Source organism: Orcinus orca, chromosome 3 (genome assembly GCF_937001465.1).
Source record: "Orcinus orca chromosome 3, mOrcOrc1.1, whole genome shotgun sequence".
Taxonomy (NCBI): domain Eukaryota; kingdom Metazoa; phylum Chordata; class Mammalia; order Artiodactyla; family Delphinidae; genus Orcinus; species Orcinus orca.
This window is the reverse complement of record NC_064561.1, coordinates 27,084,318-27,104,389: the sequence shown is the minus strand read 5'-3', so window position 1 is coordinate 27,104,389 and position 20,072 is coordinate 27,084,318. Positions and strand designations below refer to the sequence as shown.

General features: G+C 48.7%; 1 protein-coding gene across 3 annotated transcripts in view; it reads right to left on the bottom strand.

The window, feature by feature from the left end:
• The window catches only part of STK10 (serine/threonine kinase 10), a 118,515-nt gene that overhangs the window by 81,091 nt on the left and 17,352 nt on the right, over positions 1 to 20,072 (bottom strand). For all 3 annotated transcript variants that reach the window (XM_033432065.2, XM_012533841.3, XM_004272000.4), the window contains exon 2: positions 14,524 to 14,688. In XM_033432065.2, coding sequence (XP_033287956.1) covers positions 14,524 to 14,688 — 165 coding nt within the window. The remainder of the gene's footprint in view (positions 1 to 14,523; positions 14,689 to 20,072) is intronic.

Below are 20,072 nucleotides of genomic sequence, written 5' to 3'. Positions count from 1 at the left end.
GCCCACGGCCCAGGACCCGGCATTCGGCAAGTGTGCTCCAACCGTTAGTAACATCAGAGGCTGTATCCACGTGGGAAACTGAAAGGACCAGCCCACACTCAGAGACAAGCCCCCAGCGCCAGTGGCTGCCCATGAAAGGTTGAAGGAACAATCTGAGAGCAGCAGAGAGCAGGGTGAAAACACTGGGCGCCTTGGGCAAGTCTAAGCATCTATTTGCGCATACACCCTACAGTCTTATTATGTCCATCCTCTGCCTCCCCACCCCTGCTGCCCCACAGAATGTACATTCCCAGAGGGCAGGGCTTTGTGTCTGTGCCTTCAGCAACTAAAACAGTGCCTGGCACACAGTTGGTGCTCTGGAAACATTTGTTGGTGAACGAATGAATGCATGAGTGAGTCAGTGAGTCAACGCATGAATGAATGAATAATGGCTGCCCCACGTGCTCCGGGGAGGGGCGTCCAGTCACATGAGATCGCGGATGTGGAACACCAGACACAGGGGAGGCGTGATCACGATGGGGATGCTGAGACTGCCACAGTGGCAAGTACTGAAGGTTCCATCAGTGATGACACAAGTCTGAGGGCTCCTGAGACAGAGACCGGTAGGGACACAGCCAGGAAGGAAGAAGGGCCCTCACTCTCCAAGGAAGACAGAAGACAGTCCCTCAGCCCCCGGCTCATCCCTCTGTTTCCCCACTTCCCCCGCCCAGGACTGGGATTATCTGTTCCCATCAGGGCCAGACAGGGTATAAATGCAGGGAAGCGGCCAGGGTGGGGGTGAGGGCAGATGGGAGAGCAGGTGGCCGTCCATGGGGTAGCAGCCCTCAGCCCAGCTCATAGATGCCGCAAGGGAACATGGGCCCCTGTGGCGAGAGCTGCTTCAGGCCAAGCCAAACACTTGGATTCCTATATGAAAAACACCAACTTACAAAGGGTCACACTATTGCAAAACACTAGAAAAAGTCTGCCTTAGGTACAGCCTGTGGACTGGGTTTACACGTTTATCTGCCGATCTAGACTTTGAACAACACACATGACCTTTTCAGCTGGGTGCCTGGTACGAGGCTCCTACTGTCTTGCCAGCTGGGACGAGCTGGGTTTCTAATCCTGGGCCAACAGCTGCAAGATCAGTGTCATCACCCTTCATGTCCAGATGGGGAAACTGAGGCTCAGAGATGTGTCTGGGGTCACATAGCAGCACAGAGGCAGCAAGATTCCAGCCCAGGTCTAGCTGACTCCAAAGCCACTGCTTGATGGACCGAAGGAACGAGGGTGTGAGTGAAGCTGGGGCAGGGGGTGGGGGGCGGTGAGTGGGGATGGAGGGAGCACACAGGATTGCCACAGAGGGGATGAGAGCTGGCTGATGGGCTCAGGTGGTGAACTAAATGCCTGGGAACATGGCAGGCAAATCCCCGGACCACAGAGTCACCCTCGCTCCTGTGAATGTGACACAGAGACCCCGGCCCGGCCATTCCAACAGCAGGATTCCAGGCAAAACCCCACATTACCCCGGCCTGTCCGTCCACAGCTACACCATCCTACTGCCATTCTACCTGCTAGTAGCTGACAGTCCACCGCACCCAAGGTAGAAGCTGGATGGATCCTCGAGCCACAGGCCCCTCCCCACCAGACGCTGCCAAAACATGGTCTGCAGGACAACGGGCTCCTCCAGTGGAGGAGGGGGGCACAGACTGTGTGGGCTGGCACCTGGGGGGCGTGGGGTGCCCTGCAGAGGTGGGAGCCAGGCTGATCTGAGTTGGAACCTGGATGTGAGCCCGGAGACAGTCACTCTCTGTCTCTGACCCTCAGTCTTCACATCCATAAAATGGGGGTGACAACATCTCAATCCCATAGAATTGTGAGGATTCAACAAGATAATCACGAAAGCGCCCGGCACAGAGAAAGTTCCCAGCAAAGGCCAGCTATGTGTGTTCTTTTGCTGACTCTTCCCCCTCACCTTCACCCCCTGCCTCCTGATTTACCCTCTGAGCCAAGAAGTCACAAGCTTCTGTGCCTGCTTCCCCTCCCTGAGCCTCAAGGCACTCTATCTGTACAACAGAAGTGGTAAGAAGTAACAATAGGCTTACCCCAGAGGACTGAGAGGGCTGCATTTCAAGTGCTTCACAAAGTGCTTTTATGGACATGCGTGTGTGTCCCCAACGTAGATGCCCCTAATCCAGAAGGACGGCAGGAGTCAGTGAATGCCAGGGAAGCCCAGGGACACCAGGACCCCAGAGCCCATGGGGAGAGGTCCTGGCCCACAGTACTGCGGAGAAGGGCCACCACAGGCCACACAGCTGACCACGAACCCGGAGTTCAGGATTTCAGAGATACCAAGGCTAGGAAAAACTGAGCCGACTCGGGCCAAAAGGCCTCCTTGAGATCATCCCTTCCAAGGCCCTGGCATTACGGGCCAGGAAGCAGAGGTGCAGGGAACGGACAGTGCTTCCTAGGGTCACAGAGGGTTGGTCCCAGATCTGGGAAGATCTCAGGTCCCCTGACTCCATCCAGCCCAGCGCTCCTTCTGCCGCGCTGAGTGACTTTCTAAATGCACACAGCGCAGTTGGTGACTTTCTAATGTCACATTCTCTTTACAGTTCTAGTATTTTTTAAGGCCAGATATGCAACCTGTCAGTGACCAACAGCTAGCCTCTGAGCCCAAGGCGACAAGCCACAGAAACCCTGGCCAGTGACATGTAGTCATATGAACATGTGTGGACAGCGGGCCCCTCCCACCCACGCCCTGCTCTGTGACCCTGGGCCCTGCACTTCCTCTTTGTAGAATGTTCACTTTCTGACAAGAAGTCACACTCTGAAAAGCCTAGTCACTCCTTCAGTTCCTCTCTCTCTCTCTCTCTCTCTCTCTCTCTCACACACACACACACACACACACAGACACACACTCACACACAAACAAACAAACTTGGTATATACGTACAGGAAATTCACAGCCGCCTTACAAACCTATTTTTGCATTCCCTAGGCCAGGAGTCCTGGCTTAAATGCCACCAGGTCTGAGGAGCTAACTTATGGGGCAAAGCAGCTCTGCCTGTATGAAAAAATGTCATCTTGCACACTTTTCTAAGAACACAGTCCTCTTGGTTATCTGCACGTTCCTCAGTTTCGATAGAGACATGGGAATGAGAAATATATCCTCTCAATTCTACTTGAAGTAAAACAGTGGCAGATGTAGAGAACAGACTTGTGGCTGCCAAGAGGGAAGGAAGAATTGGAAGATTGGGATTAGCAGATGCAAACTAGTATGTATAGGATGGATAAACAACAAGGTCCTACTGTATAGCACAGGGAACTATATTCAATATCCTGTGATAAACCAGAAAGGAAAAGAGTATGAAAAAGAACGTAAATCATTTTGTTGTACAGCAGAAATTAACACAACATTGTAAATCAACTATACTTCAAAAAAAATTTTTTAAAACAAATGAACAACAGTGGCACACACCAATGACATACAGCCCTTAGGCTGAGTATTGGGGACAGTAGGGAGTAGTGAGGTCTGAGGCTAATTAGAGAGCAAATCTCCACCTAAGCGGCTGTTGCTGCTCAGCCCCAGGCAACTGCCGCCACATGTCCAGGTTGTTCAAGAAAAGTCCAAAGGCCAGAACTTTATGTGCCATCTTCTGACAAAATGCTAGCAGCAAATTTCTAAAACCATCTCGCGTGCCAAACAAAATGTGTCCATAGGCCCGTTCCAGCAGACACCCTCCTCCTCCCAACAACAAGAGGCCGTGAGTGGCAGAGACACGTAGTTCTCAACAGAGGGCAGTTTTGTCCCCCAGGGGACAAGCGGTAACATCTGGAGACGTTTATGGTTGTCACACTGAGTGGGGAGATGGGGGTTCTGCTGGCATCTAGTGGGTAGAGGCAGAGACATTGCTAAACATCCTACAACGTACAGGACAGCTCCCCGCCACATAGAAAATGATCCAAACCCTGAGGCAGACCAAAGAGTCCAAAAGACTTGGAAGCTACTCTGGGGACCACCATGGGAGTGGGGGGCTGAGGGTGACAAGGAGGCCTGCTATTTTCTCTGTGGCCACAGGACTTCCGTGAAGATTTCAACAGAGGAGGAATCCACAGCTAAGAATGCTGGGAAAGCCGAGGTGTAGACAATGAGGGTTGAGACGTGAGCTGGGGGAGCAAGACCACTGGCCTTCGGGTCAGGAGAGGTGGGTCCAAACCCAGCCTCTGGCCCGAGTGTCCCTGAACAAGCTGCTGAGCCTGCCCACCTCAGTCCTAAGAGGACCGTCCCCGACCTCTGGCCTTCCAGGCTTGGCCAGACCCAAACACCCCTGGCCTGGGCGCATCCCCAGGCGGAGGTCCTGAGATTGAGGCACTGCACGGCACTGGGGGAGAGGAGTTCCTCCACCGTGCTTGTCCTTCCGGCCAAGCCCCGTCACTTGCGAGCGCTAAAGAGACCCACGGTGACAAACTTCCTCCTAACAGGGAGCACAGGGCCTGGGCTGAGGGCTTTGGCAGGCAAAGGGACTGGGCCAGAATGGAAGAGAAGTGGTTTATTTTCTTTTATTTCTATTTATGGCAAGTGGGTCCTAATTTTCCATTTCTGGTAATGAGACGGAAGTTGCTTTTTCAGTTAATGTAGTTAATTTCTAAAAAGTGAGTCACCTTAAAAAAATATTAATTATTCCACAGGTAGGAGAATGAATGAGGTTTGGGAGAGGCAGCCCTACGGAGAGTGTTACATAAATATTACAGCTCTTTAGCTTCGAGAATGACAAGTTCATACCTGGGGGGGAAATCCAGGGAGGCTCTCCAACTGTGGAGGCCTTCCATGCAAGCAAAGGAGTCAATGCTTTGTTTGGTAGTCAGCAAGGAGATTCCTGGGCAGATAAACTTGTGCAAAACTTTCTGCCCAGACAAAACCTGGGGGCAGAGGGACTTCTGAACTTTTCCTGTGCCGAGGCTCCAGGGGTGGTGGCCAGGCCTGGCTGTGTGCACGTGAAAGGGCTTTCCTCACCCTGTGCTGATTCCTTCATCCACCCTGACATCACCTTTCTTACTGTCCGGGGGTGACACGGATCACAGCGAAGTCTCGGGTAGGTTCATCAGGTGAAAGGCAGAAAAGCCAGAAGAGAAGAGGCTGCCACAAACCAGGGGGTGAGGGTGTAGTGGGAATGGAATGAAAGGACTGTGAGAGGAGGGGAGAGAGAAGCAATGGCATTAACTAAGCACCCACTTTGTGCCAGACACTGCTGCCCATGCCCCACCTCACTTGATCCTTACAATGGGATAGGTTTTGCTACCATCATCCCCATTTTAGGGATAAAGAGCTAGAGACTCAGAGGTTAGCTAAGATCTCAACTGGTGCTACGAGCCAGGACTTGTCCCAGTTCCTCCACTGCAGGGTAGGGAAGACAATGCATGAGACAGACATGGAGAAGAATCAAAGGGACTCAGAAATTAATCAGATTAATGGCCGAGGAAGAGGGCAGACGCTGGACTGCTCGAAACCTCCTTGAGGTTTCTCAACACCTACACTAAGACCACAACCCCTACCTCCCTGACCCCATCTCCTACCACCCCCACCCCATCCCAGGCACACCGGCCCCTCACTGCCTTTGAATGCAGTAAGCATGCTCTCACCTCAGGGCCCTTGCACTTGCTGTCCCCTTGATCCTCCCTTGACTGGGTCCTTCTCAAACGTCACCTCCTCAGAGAGGCCTCCTGCTGACCATGCACAGAAAGAAGGTGGCTTGCCCTGTCCCTAGCCACACCTCTGATTTCATATCCATCATGGTCCTTATCGTTACCTGAATTTTGTGTTTCTGTGCTTATTGGCCATCTTCCCCACCAGACTGTAAGCTCCATGAGTAAGAGGATTGTAGCTCTTGTTCACTAGTGAATCCCCAGTCCCTAGAACAGGGCCTAGCACACAGCAGGCCATGACAATCTGGTCTCCTTTCATATGGTTCTCTGCCTCTCTTCCTTTGCCATCCTCCAGCCACAACAACTTTTGTCTGGTCCTTTAGAGGCGTCACTGGCTCCTGCCTCAGGGCCTTTGCACTTCCTATTCCCTTTACCTAGAACTTTCCACCTCTGAATTTTCTGCAGGTCTGCCCTGCATCCTTCCTTTGGGGCCTCAACTAAAAGGTCACCTCACGAGAAAGGGCTTCCCTATCCATCCTATTTAAAGCACCTGTTCCTGACCCTACCCTGGGAACCTCTATCCCATTTCCCAGTTTACTTTTCTTTCACACACTTAACACTTGCTGAAGTCCTCTCATTTACTTCTTCATTTGCTTCCGTATCACCTGCTTCTACCACAAGACTCTGAGCCCAGTGAGGCCAGGGACCTGGCCGATCTGTATCCTCAGGGCTGGAACTGGGCTGGGCACAAAGAAGGAATTCAACAGACACTTGTTTACATGAATAAATGGAGAACCCTGTGGTCTGACAGGGCTGCAGGCTTAATTCCCCAACGATGACCCAAGCTTCTAGAGATAGGAGCCAGAGTCCCCGGGTGAATAGGTAACAGATCAAAACATAGGGTTTGCTGTCCTGTCAAAAAGGCTGAGGGCAACAAGGGGTCAGGAACCAATCAGAAGGAGCTTTCAAAATCCTCACAGCCTTCAAAGCAGGACTCTACAGCCACCTTCACTTCTCAGCCAGATTCAGCAGAAAGGAAGAGCTTCAGAGGCAGGAAGATTCCTCCTCTCCTCCCTGCAAGCTACCAATAGCTGGAGAATTGCTTCGGTCAAAAGCAAGCGCATCCTTTCATGTGCTTCTTGGCCATCTGTATGTCTTCTTTGGAGAAATGTCTATTTAGGTCTTCCGCCCATTTTTGGATTGGGTTGTTTGTTTTTTTGATATTGAGCTGCATGAGCTGCTTGTATATTTTGGAGATTAATCCTTTGTCAGTTGCTTCATTTGCAAATATTTTCTCCCATTCTGAGGGTTGTCTTTTTGTCTTGTTTATGGTTTCCTTTGTTGTGCAAAAGGTTTTAAGTTTCATTAGGTTCCATCTGTTTATTTTTGTTTTTATTTCCATTTCTCTAGGAGGTGGGTCAAAAAGGATCTTGCTGTGATTTATGTCATAGAGTGTTCTGCCTATGTTTTAGCCGCATAGCACAGGGAGGTCAGCTTTGTGCTTTGTGACCACCTAGAGGGGTGAGATAGGGAGGGTGGAAGGGAGGTGCAAGAGGGAGGGGATATGGGGATATACGTATACATACAGCTGATTCACTTTCTTATACAGCAGAAACTAACACAACACTGTAAAGCAATTATACTCCAATAAAGATGTTTTTTAAAAAAAAAAGAGAACGCAAGGGCAACGTCAGCCTGTGGGCTGCAGGTACCCCACTGCCTTCAGTCTCCCCAGGGCAGGGCTGGCCTCAAGAGGGGAAGGGGGGGCTTCCCTGGTGGCGCAGTGGTTGAGAGTCCGCCTGCTGATGCAAGGGACACGGGTTGGTGCCCCGGTCCGGGAAGATCCCACATGCTGCGGAGCGGCTGGGCCCGTGAGCCATGGCCGCTGAGCCTGTGCGTCCGGAGCCTGTGCTCCGCAACGGGAGAGGCCACAACAGTGAGAGGCCCGTGTACCGCAAACAAAACAAAACAAAAGAAAACAAAAAGGCGGGGAGGGGGTCTGCCTGGACCTCCACTCCTTCCCCTGCTCTGGACCAGCTCTGGGGGAGCAAAGTCAGGGTCCTGTCTACCGGAGGAGGGAGACACCAAGACACAGAGGTACTAAAATGTGACTGGTAGGAGAAGAGAAAACTAAGGAGCAGAGAGAAGAGGAAGAGAAGGTAAATTCCACCTAGAGGTACCAGGGAAGAATTTAAAAGGTCTCATGGAAGAAGCGATGCTCCTGCTGACTCTGCAGATGACAATGCGGAGGGCCTGCCTGCAAGAAGGCACTAGATGAACAAAGGCCTGGAGGTACCACCTGCAAGTAGCTTAGAACAGCTGGAGAAGAGAGGCCTGGGAAGATACCGACAGCTGGACTATAATTAGCCTGTGTACCAGGTAATGGGTTTGGAATGTATCCTGGAGAGCTGTGGAAGAGCTTTTCATAGGGCAGCGTGACATGCGTAGGGCCTCTCATCCACAGTCTCTGACATCTGTATGTCTGGGCTTGTGACTAATTCACTGTGTGACTTTGGGTAAATTCCAGACCCTCTCTGGTCTGCAGTTGATTCACCTTTCAAATGAGATGTTGGCTGCATGACATCCAGCTGTAGCATTCTGCAGTTTAGTCAACACTCCTCTGGTGTGGCTCCAGAGGTGTGCCAGAGCCAGCTTTCACTGGATTATGAGGACTGATTGTTAAATTTTCAGGCATTTTTGTAAGCTGGTAACGTAACCATTGTTTAAAATTGTTATGTAACCTTATTATTTAAAAAATTGAATTACAAACAACAAAGAGGATAAACACTCAAAACTCATCGCTTCCCTAATTATCTTAGCACATTCTAGTGTTATCTCTACTCTTAAAGTTATCTACATCTATCGTATCTGTATGGCAGGAATAACTTCATCACGGAGCGCTACTGCATCTCTTGCCAACTGTGTTAGTGACATTTTGTTTTAGCTTGAAATTGACCATGGTGGGAATACACCACAGAAACTGGCAGATGCTATAAACCAGGGCTGTTGTTCCCAGAGAGTTTATTGTTAAACATTTACCATCATGTTACTCTGTCTCTGTCTCACTCCCATAAGACGTGTAGGAAAAGAGACCTAACCCTTGAAAGACTTTCCCAGAGGCCAAAATCTGGCTCAGGGCTAGGGGTGGGGGTGGGGGGATGGGACTGTTAGGGGGAGGGGCAGTTATAAACCCAAGGAGATTCATGAGCTCAGCCCAGGGTTTCCCACATTCACTTACTTGGGGGGCCTGGTGTACATCCAGGGCTGCATTGTCTACACAGTCTAATGCGGGAGCCACTAAACACATGTGGCTATTGAACACTTGCGGCTACTGTAGAACAACATGTATCATTTTATTCACTTTTAATTAATTTAAGTTTAAAAACTGGTACTCGATGCTATTATTGGGATACATTTAAGAACGCTGGAACAACCTAGGGATGTGAATCTACTTGTTCACCTGTAAATTTTATGACATCTAAATACAGATCAAGCATTTCTAACGAAAATTTAGCTCCTGAATTGAGATGTGCTATAAGTGTGCGACACATACTGGATCTGAAGGCTTAGAAGGAAAAAAAGGTAAAGTATCTCATTAATAATTTTTACACTGATGACACGCCAGAATGATAATATGTTTTATATACTAGGTTACATAAATTATACTATTTAAATTAATTTCATCAGTTTCTTTTTGCTTGAATGTGGCAATTAGAAAATTTTTAGGGAACTCCCTGGCGGTCCAGTGGTGGTTAGGACTCCACATTTTCACTGCCAAGGGCCTGGGTTCAATCCCTGGTCGGGGAACTAAGATTCTGCAAGCCGAGCAGTGTGGCCAAAAAAAAAAAAAATTTTTTTTAAATTACATATATGGCTATCATTATATTTCTATTGGATGGTGCTGGTTTAGAATATTTGGGGTTGTTTTTTCCCCCACTTGCACCACTTGATATTCAAAAGCAGAAGTGGTCATTAGAAACCACTAGAAGGATCTTGTGAAGATTACAAATTCTAGAAGAAAATGAGCTAATCTTGTCAGATTGCAGGTAGGGTGGTTTAGTGAGTGACCTCCACCCCAGCTGGGGAAAGTCCATCCCTGGCTGCCATGGCTGGGGAAGAGGCCCAGGACACTTGGGCAACGGTTAATTTCTCATCCCAAAGCCCAGCCCCTGAGAGTGGACCCCAGGCCAGGGCTGATTTTGTCAAAGACACCCACGCAGAAAAACTGGCTCCTGGAGCCGCACAGAAGGCCTGGCCTGGCCACAAGATGGGGCCAAGAATCATCACACAGAAGGAAAGAACCAAAAAGTTGGTGCACCTTCAACATTATATCTCAGAATGAGACTCCTCCCTTCCACACTTCTGTACATGCCGTCCCTCAGACTGCCTCTCCTTCTCTCATCCCTTGAAGAACTATGCATCCTTCAAGATCCCGTTCAAACGTTCCTTTCTCTGAACCCTTTCCTGACCAAATGATGTTCCCATCTCACATCCTTGGACTTCTGGCCTAGTCTATTCTTACCACTTCCTGGTCAGTCTCGGTGCTTTCACTCTTGCCCCCTCAAACCTGGTTTCTTCCTAAAACACAAAATTTGTGTCTCTCCCTGTGAGACTGCCACTAGGTCCCTATTACCTAAAGCAATAGTTCTCAAACTTCAACAAGCATCAGTCACCTAGAACAGATGGCTACACAGCACTGTAAATCAACTATACTCCAATAAAACTTAAAACAAAACAAAACAACAACAACAAAAAAACACAGATGGCTGGGCCCTATTCTAGAGATTCTGCTTCAGCAGGTCTGGGTTGGGCCCTAATATCTTGCACTTCAAACAAGGTCCCAAGTGCTACTGCTGCTACTACTGGTCTGAGAGGTTGTACTTTGAGAACCACTGATCTTTTAAAAGATCAAGTGCAAACTCTTCACCTGGGCATTCAAGGCTCTCCACAACATCGCCTCCTATGACTGCCCTCATCTTTCACCACGTGCTGCCCCAAACCCAGTCCACCGTGATCCCAACATGCCACAGCTTTCCCGCCTGCACACCACGGCCCATGCTGATTCTCCTGCTTGAAACATTCTGTCTGTCTTGATCCACCCAGTTCCAGGGCCACCGTCCTTGATTTCACAATGTCTAAAACCCAAATCTTCAAAAATGACTAGATGGCACCTTTAAGGGTCTACAAAGTAACAAATACAGGCTATAGGGGCAAGTACAAAAGAGGAGGGTGAGAAATGATTTTGACCAAAACAGCAGCCCTGGATAAGAAAGTACCAGCCTAAAGCGACAACTTTGGGACAGAAAATTCTGGTGTATCTGTTTAAACAACCTCATCACAGTCACTGTCCAGTTACAAATTGTCCTTTTTCTCCATTGGGTTTTCCAGCTCTGCCACTTTCTAGCTATGTGGCCTGGCAGGGGGGGAACTTACTTAGTATCTTTGTTTCTCACTTTCATCTATAAGATGAGGATAAAGCAACAACCTCAAAGAATGAAGATTAAATGACATAATGCAAGTAAAATGCACAGCAGAAGGCCCAGCAAAAGGCCCAGCACACAGTAAGCCTTCAATAAATGTTAGCTGTTGTTGGTATTATCTTTGGACTTGGGAACGTAATGAACTTGGTATCCAGTCACAAACAATAATGGGAACAGACACATAAAACATGTTTTTCTTAATGGGTACGTAATCAGCAATTCAATGAAGATTGTGTTGATGGATAGCAGGATAGATGGATGGATGGATGGATGGGTGGGTGTGCATGTGTGTTGTAGGTAGGTGCTTTGATGGAAAAACTCATTTGTATAATATCAAAAGTGGCTCTGGGGACTTCCCTGGTGGCGTAGTGGTTAAGAATTCGCCTGCCAGGACTTCCCTGGTGGCCCAGTGGTTGAGAATCCACCTGCCAATGCATGGGACACAGGTTCAATCTCTGGTCCGGGAATATCCCACAGGCCGCGCAGCAACTAAGCCCGTGCGCCACAACTATTGGACCCTGCGCTCTAGAGCCCACGAGCCACAACTACGGAGCCTGCATGCCACAACTCCTGAAGCCCACACACCTAGAGCCCAAGCCCTGCAACAAGAGAAGCCACCGCAATGAGAAGCCTGTGCACCGCAACGAAGAGTAGCCCCCGCTTGCCGCAACTAGAGAAAGCCCGCGTGCAGCAACTAAGACCAAACAATGAAGACTCAATGCAGCCAAAAATAAATAAATAAATAAATTCATTTTTTAAAAAAAGAATCCACCTGCCAATGCAAAGGACACGGGTTGGAGCCCTGGTCTGGGAAGATCCCACATGCCGCGGAGCAACTAAGCCCCTGTGCCACAACAACTCAACGTGCGCTCTAGAGCCCACGAGCCACAACTACTGAGCCCACATGCCACAACTACTGAAGCCCGTGCTCCACAACAAGAGAAGCCATGGCAATGAGAAGCCCGTGCACCATGAAGAGTAGTAGCCACCCTCACCGGAACTAGAGAAAGCCCACATGCAGCAATGAAGACCCAATGCAGCCAAAAATAAATTAATTAATTAAAAAAAAAAAAAAAAAGTGGCTCTGTGAGACCGGCTTGGCAATAGACACTTAAAAATCTTAAAAATTCTCCTAAAGAGATTCTCAGGCAAGAACACAAAAATTCAAAGATGTCCATCACAGAGTTGCTTATAACAGCAATTAAAATTTTTAAAAAAAGCAACGGCCTAAATGCTCAATAGTCAGAAGATGGAATTCTACAGAAAAAGAAAAAGTGAAGATGCAGCTGTTTCCCTAAGATGTGAAAAGTTGTTCTTAATATATCTTAAATACAAAGGGTAAAAAGTGAAGTAACTAGTCTGGTGTAAGTTTATCTTTTTTTAATAACTATGAGTGTGTGTATATATAGAAAAAGTCCAGAAAAATATATTCCAAATGTTATCAGTGGTTATCTTTGGTGTAAAGATTTGGATGGTGTTAATTGTTTTTGTTTTTCTGTATACTCTCATTTTCCTCTGATAGCCATATATTTTTAAATTTGTTTAATTTCTTAAAAGAAGAAAAATTTTTTAAAAGGCAGCTCCATGAATCAAGACAGAAGAAATGCATAGGCTCAGCTTCCTGGGCCTCAGCTATGTGACCATGAGCAAGGAGCCTGCCCTCTCTGTGCGTCTGTACCCTCCCCTTTGGAAAAGGGTGACCAGTCCCCTGCCCGGCTCACCTTCCAAGGTGCCCAAAGACAGTGGATGAGGAAAGGCTTTGATATCCACAGCTGACAGTCAGGTGATGGTGGTTTTATTCCCCCCAGGGACATCTAGAAGACTCCCCAAGGAGATGCTCAGAGAAGCAAAAGAAAGTTGGCCTCCATTGTGGGGCAACCAGTTTTAGTGGACAGAGTTCTGGGCGGAGCTGGGGTGCCAAGTTCTCAACCCCCTTGGACGCTGGCTTCCTTCATTTCTGTGAAATGAGAGGGATGAACTTTGACAGTGGTTTCTAAACCACTCCTTTGGTTTTCTTAAATAACAGGATGCTTTTCTCAAATGAAACACAGATTTCTCCATTAAGCATCAGTAGCTCTGTTCCTCAAAATCAGGCATTCTGTGCAGAACGAATCAACTTGGAGTCCATTTCACATTATTTCAAATGGGAAAAATTATAAAGCATGACATGTCAACTCAAGACTCCCCATTAATTTCCTAAAATGTAACTAACACATAGTAACACTCTCCCTGTACATGGCAAACTATCGTAACAGGAGGTCCAATGCTTAAAACATACCCTCTTGGGAATCCCCTGGTGGTCCAGTGGTTAAGACTGGGCACTTTCACTGCCATGGGCCCAGGTTTGATCCCTGGTCGTGGAAGTAAGATCCTGCATGCCACGCCAAAAAAAAAAACAAAACAAAAAACCCCTCCTGACCACCAAGTCATTATTAACAACCAGTACCTGCGGCAGCATGAGCCTGGGCCGCTCTCTCGGATCGGCACATTCCGAGATGCCCAGCCCCCACTGACCCTCGCTCCCTTTGCAAACCGTCTACATGTGAGTCAGACAGTCTTCCAATTACATCTAGAATTCACGAGACTTCCTGCACATCATCTCGTTACAAATGTTATGCTGAGTTTTAGGAACGTAAATATGATGTTTTACGGGCTCAACACTGGCTGAAAAGGAAGTTTGGAAACATGTACCTTCTTTTATAAACTGAGAGGCATTAATACTAGGAGAACATCAATGCCGGAGCCATTCTGCAGGGCAGGCTCTATGAAAACCAGGGCAGCCTGGAATTCCTCCAAGGGTGATGCTGAGTGGGGAAGGTGGGGATTGAAGCTGTATCTGCACTGTGCACCTCAAAATATGAGGTTGCTGATGGAGAGTGGGGGCTATTAAAGGGTTCCCTTTAGTGCTGCCATTGAAAGGCATCCCCTTGGAGTAGCCGCAGCAGTAGTAATAACGATGCCACCACAACAAATAATACAACAGCTCACACTCAGCGAACTCTGACATGTGCCAGCTACTCTTCCAAGCACCCGTCATAAATTAGCTCATTTAATCCCAGGAACAACTCAATGAGCTAGGTACTGTTATCATCCCCATTTTACAGATGGGGAAACTGAGGCAAGGAGAGGTTAAGAACTTGCCTAGGGTTATCCAAGCAGAGCTGCGATTCGAGGCCAGGCAGCAGAGTTTCAGAGTTCCTTCCCGCTCCAAACCACCACCCCTGGCCCCCCAAAGTGGGGAGGCTCTGCAGAAAGAGGGGGCAGGGGACCCAGAGCCCCCCCAACTTCACCTTGTCCTCGCCCCAGCCCTTGCCCTTAAAGCAGAAGCTGAGAAAGTGTTGAAGCCCTTAGAACCAAGCAGGGTCCGGTGGCACCAGGCCATGGGAGCCAAGGGGGACAGGCGGTGGCACCTTACCCACAGCTTCCAGTCATAGTAGTAGGCTCCCAGGAGCTTCACGATGTAGGGGTGGTCACAGGTGGCGAGGATCTCAATCTCCACGATGTAGTCCTCCAGCTCCTCCTCACTCTTGGTCTCAATTACTTTGGCGGCAGCCAAGGCACCTGTCTCCTTGTTCTTGGCCTGCAAAGTTGAAGGCACAGAAGGTCAGCAGCCATGGTTGGCAGGAAGCTGACCCCTGGAGGCCAGCTCAGAGAGGTCCACGTGAGTGGGAAACAGAGGCCAGATGTCCAGATGCGGATAAGAGGCTGAAGTAGGAGGTACGCTGTTCTCAACAATGGCCAGTGCTCGCTCATTATGTCAGCTCAGGAGGGCATGCGTCAGAAACAATGTACTGTGGTTAATAATAAATTAAGTACAGTACACCCATACTATAGGATAAATAAAAATACAAGAGCAGCATAGATCTAGAAACAACAACATGGAAAGATTGTTTATTGTTCGGTAAAAGATGCAAGTCACCGAACAATAAAAGTGGTATGATGCTTTTTATATAAAAAATGGAAAACTACTCTTTTATAAATGCTCACACATGAACATAAATGCATGGAAAACTCTGGAGAGATACTGCCTGACAGCAGGCTGGGGAGGAGCCTGAAATGGGGACAGATTCAAAGGACACGTTCACTCTCTCTGTACTGTTTTAAAACTTTAATAGAATGTTTCGTGCATTTATTTGCATCATTTCACATACATTAAAAGTAAAATGAGGGACTTCCCTGGTGACGCAGTGGTTAATAATCTGCCGGCCAATGTAGGGGGATGAGTTTGAGCCCTGGCCAGGGAAGATCCCACATGCCGCGGAGCAACTAAGTCCAAGCACCACAACTACTGAAACCCGCGCGCCTAGAGCCCGTGCTCCGCAACGAAGAGTAGCCCCCGCTCGCCGCAACTAGAGAAAGCCTAGTTTCTCTTCGTGGCTGCAGCAACGAAGACCCAAGGCAGCCAAAAATAAATAAATAAAGTAAAATGAAAAAGGTTTTTAGTGCCCACCAGTTACAGGGGAAGTAGCTCCTAGATGCATTTCACCTGGTCGTAACAACAGTTTCTTATGTGATGAAAAAGAGAGAATTTCACACGTATGAGGATAGCTATAAATTTTTAAAAACGGAAAATAAGTGTTGGTGAGGATGTGGAAGAATTGGTACCTTTGTGCATTGCTAGTGAGCATGTAACATGGTGCAGCCACTGTGGAAAAGAATTCCCAGCAGTTCCACTCAGGTATATTTGCAAAAGAACTGAAAGCAGGGATTTGAGCAGTATCTGTACACTAACGTTCACAGCAGCGCTATTCACAAGAGCCAAAAGGTGGAAACAACCCAAGTGTCCATCAGCAGATGAATGAATAAACAAAACGGGGTACAGTCAGCCCTCCCGCATCCTTGGGTTCCACATCCTCAGATTCAACCAACTGCAGATCAAAAATATTCAGAAAAAAAAAAAAAAAAAAACAGAAAGTTCCAAAAAGCAAAGCTTGAATTTGCCACGTACCTGGCAACTATTTATATAGCACTGACATAGACTTAGGTATCATAAGTAATCTACAGAGGACTTAAAGTATACAGGAGGATGTGCATAGCTTATATGCAAATACTATGCCATTTTATATAAGGGACTTGTGTATCCATGAATTTTGGTATCTGCGGGGAGTCCTGGAATCAATCCTCGTGGGATACCGAGGGAGGACTATATATATACATCCAATGGACTATTATTCAGTCTTAAAAAGGAAGGAAATTCTGACACAAGCTACAACATGGATGAATCTGGAGGACATTATGCTAAGTGAAATAAGCCATTCACAAAAGGACAAATATTGCATTATTCCACTTAAATGAGGGTCCCTAGAGTAGTCAAATTCATAGAGACAGAAAGTAGAATAGAGGCTACCAGGGGCTGGCTACCAGCAGGAATGGGGAGTTAGTGTTTAATGGGTACAGAGTTTCTGTTTGGGATGATGAGAAAGTTCTGGAAATGGATAGTGGGGAAAGCTGCACAAACACTGTGAACATGCATAATGCCACTGAATTGTACAGTCAGAATTTGCTAAAACAGTCAATTTTATGTTATGCATATTTCACCACAATTTTAAAAACTGAGAGCGAGCAAGAAGTAACCGTGTAATAGTGCAAAAGCAATTTCACCCACGATGAGCTGGTGCCCAGGAAAAGGGTGCAGGGCCCACTGTTTCCCAGGTGGTCCCGTGAGCCTCGGGGGCCGCTGCTGGGAGCACCCACCCACCATGCTGCTGGTGGTGGTGGGAGATGTCCCGGTGTTCAAAGAGAGCATGCTTTCCTACAACACGGGCCTAAAAGCCAGCTGCTCATCTGCAGCCTTTGAACAGCAGTCTGGTGTGGAAAGCACGGAAAAAATGAGCCACCCTGGACTCCACCGTGGTGCCTTCCCGTGGACAGCACCACACGCCACTCGCCTAACAGGACAACTCTGCCACCTGATCCGCTGGAAACGCCAATGGCTGAGTCGCTCCTGCATGCCCAAGTACCCCTGGGGATGACAACAGGCATTCCCATCAGCTCACGTGACACCCCATTCTACAGACTTAGAGAGGGGACGAGACCGGAACTAGGGAGGCAGCACCAAAATGTGCATCTGGGTCCTCTAACTTCCAGGATTCTGAGCACTTTCCACTATCACACAAGGTCCCCCTGTCATCTCCAGAACTCAGAAGCCTCTGAGACCAGATGCCAACACGCAAGAGCACCCCCAGGCCAGCCCTGCACAGGGCACTCGCAATGCTGAGACAATGACCCTCCTCCTGGCCTCAAGGAGCTCAAGGGCCAGCTGGAGAGACCCACCGCTCTACTGCCTGTGGCAAGATGGTGAGCTTATGGGGGGTGGGGGGTGGAAACTGGGAGGGGGCGCCAAGCCCCGCTAGGGAACCTTCCGGAAGGGAGTGATGCCAATAGGCAATTTATATGCTCATTGGTAAATTTACTCCTAGTTTAGGTAAATGTTTCTGCTAACTGAGCTGCAAAGTCCCCAGGTCCCAAGCATTGACAATCATGGTTTCACATTTGTCAAGGACCCACTCTGCAAGGGACCCTGGTCCACACTTCAACCTGTGCTAACTCATTTATCTCCTCATTTATCACCACGTAGGTGCAATTATTATCTCATGTACAGATGAGGAGACTGAGGCAGGGTCCCAGCGACTTGGGTGACAGAGCTGATCTGCAACGCTGGCAGCCCTGCTCCCGGGTCTGCACTCTTGGTGGCCACAGTGTATGGAGCCTTCCACATCTGGCCCAGGAGCTCCGTTCGGGGAAGGGAATTTCATGCGGGGCCATTCCCCCGAGATCAGTCCCTGTCCTAGAATTCACGCTGCTCACTCGGCCCTACCTGGGTGGGGTCCTCCCCCGTGAACTCAGTTTAGAAAGCTTGTTCAGAATGCCTTAGAACCTCATTGATTTAGCATTTGGGCTCTCTCTCTCACACGCACACACACACACACACACACACACACACACACACACTTAACTGATGATGTGCCTGCCTTTTCATTTGTTGTAAAGCTGATTTTCTCCTGTCCCACTAGGGGACCATCCAAGCATCCTTTCACATTGTACAGTACTCATGCTCTTCCTCCTCTCCAAATCCAGAGAGAAGTTAAGGGCCCACTCTGCTCCTTTACAGAGAAGCCAGGAGCGGGCTTAGTGGGTGGCCAGAGCTAGGGCCAGGTGACCAAGGCACCCACCCTGAACATGCCCTCCCAGCCCCCAGCCACAGCAGCACAGGGAGAGCTGAGCTCACCTTTCACTCCTGAGAGCTGGTGAAGGAGGCTGCAGCCACCTTTTCCTGGGTTTCCTTAAAAGGACTGTTTTCTCCTGAAGGTAGGCGAGGCCCAGGCGGGGACCGTTTTCCAGGAGTGCACAAAACCTGTTTTGCCCTCCATCCTGAAAGGCAGCACTGACCAGAGGTCCCAGCCTCTGGCGGGGTGCCAATATCAAGACGGAGGATCACCCGCTGCCCAGCGCCTCACTCAGATTTCACAGAGAGCCAGGGCCTGCCAGAAAGGGGTTGGTAGCAATCGTGGTACATAAAGTGACTTGGCCAAATTAAGTTCTCTAAAAGCCTGGTTAAGGCAGTATCAACTGGGAAAAAAAAAGCACATGAGAGTTGTGGGCTAAGTTTTATTTGGGGCAAAACGAGGACTACAGCCCAGGAGACAGCATTTCAGATAACTCTGAGAAACTGCTCCAAAGAGGTAGGGAGGAAGGTCAGTATACATGTGATTTGGGTGAAGGGGGAGTACATGCAATCAAGTGCATTTTTTTTGCAGGTTTCTGCTAGTCTCCTGAAGGTTACTGCTAGTCACAAGGAGCAGACGTCACCACGAAGGATCTTGCTGCTTTTCTAGATATGAGGAGATACAAGAATTGGGCTCATAAAATTGTCTCCTGAAAATATCTAACGATCTGAAGACCTGTTCTGCCAGTTTCTTCCAGTGCACAGAGCGCCTCCTCTCTGCTCTCCACCCTGAATTCCTTTCAGGGAGTGTTGAAAGTCAGCAGCCGCAGCAGCAGCTCATGATTTGATCCTTGTAGAGGTAGATGACAAGTGCCAATTTGTAGGTGACAGCAGCAATCTATCACCTTGAGGCCACAGAGAACGTAATGATGGCTGATGATAAAAACAGCTAACACTGTCTAAGCAGTCACTGTGTGCTGCGACAGGCCCCGAGTGGAATCTCTCATTTCATCCTCAAGGCAGCCCTTAGAGACAAATATCACCATTCCCGATTTACAGATGAGGAAACTGAGATTCAGAGAGGCACGGTGAGTGTCTCAGGTCACACAGCAAGTGGGAAGGTGAAGGCTGAATACAAACTCAAGCCTGCCTGGCTCAAAGAGCCTGAGCTCCAAATCACTTCCCAGCACGCACTTCTTGGCGAGTGCCCAGCGTTCCCTGCTCCATCTCCCTTTGCTAAAGCCAATAGCAACCTCTCAGCGTCAGAGCGCTTGGCAGCTGCGGAGGACTGAAACTGCCAGGATTTAATCTGCCCACGAGTCATTAAGGCAGGTGCCAGCCATCACGTCCATTTCCCAGATGAGGAGACTGAGGCTCAGAGAGCTATGAGGACCCACCCAGGATTGTGAGCTGTGGTGGTCTCCTGACTCCCAGTCCAGTGTTCCCTTTACTACACTAGGCTGGCAGGAATCAGCTTAATTCTATTCATTCATTCATGCAACCATTATTTACTGAGTCCATATTATGTGTGAGGCACTTTTCTAGTGAAGAGTTTCTGCCTAGAGGGAGAATCAGCAGGTTGGAATCACTGCCCTCCCATAGCATAATTCACCCTTCCCTGATTTGTCTTCAGAGGAGCCAACCCACTCTCATTCCCAGTCCCTAAGCTGTAACCGGGCTGATTCCACCACCGTATCTAGAAGCAGGTGGGTGACTTATGCCGGCCTATCAGAACACTGCATTCCCTCCTACCACAGTGATTGGTTCAGGGATAGACACGTAATCAAGTCAGCTAATGA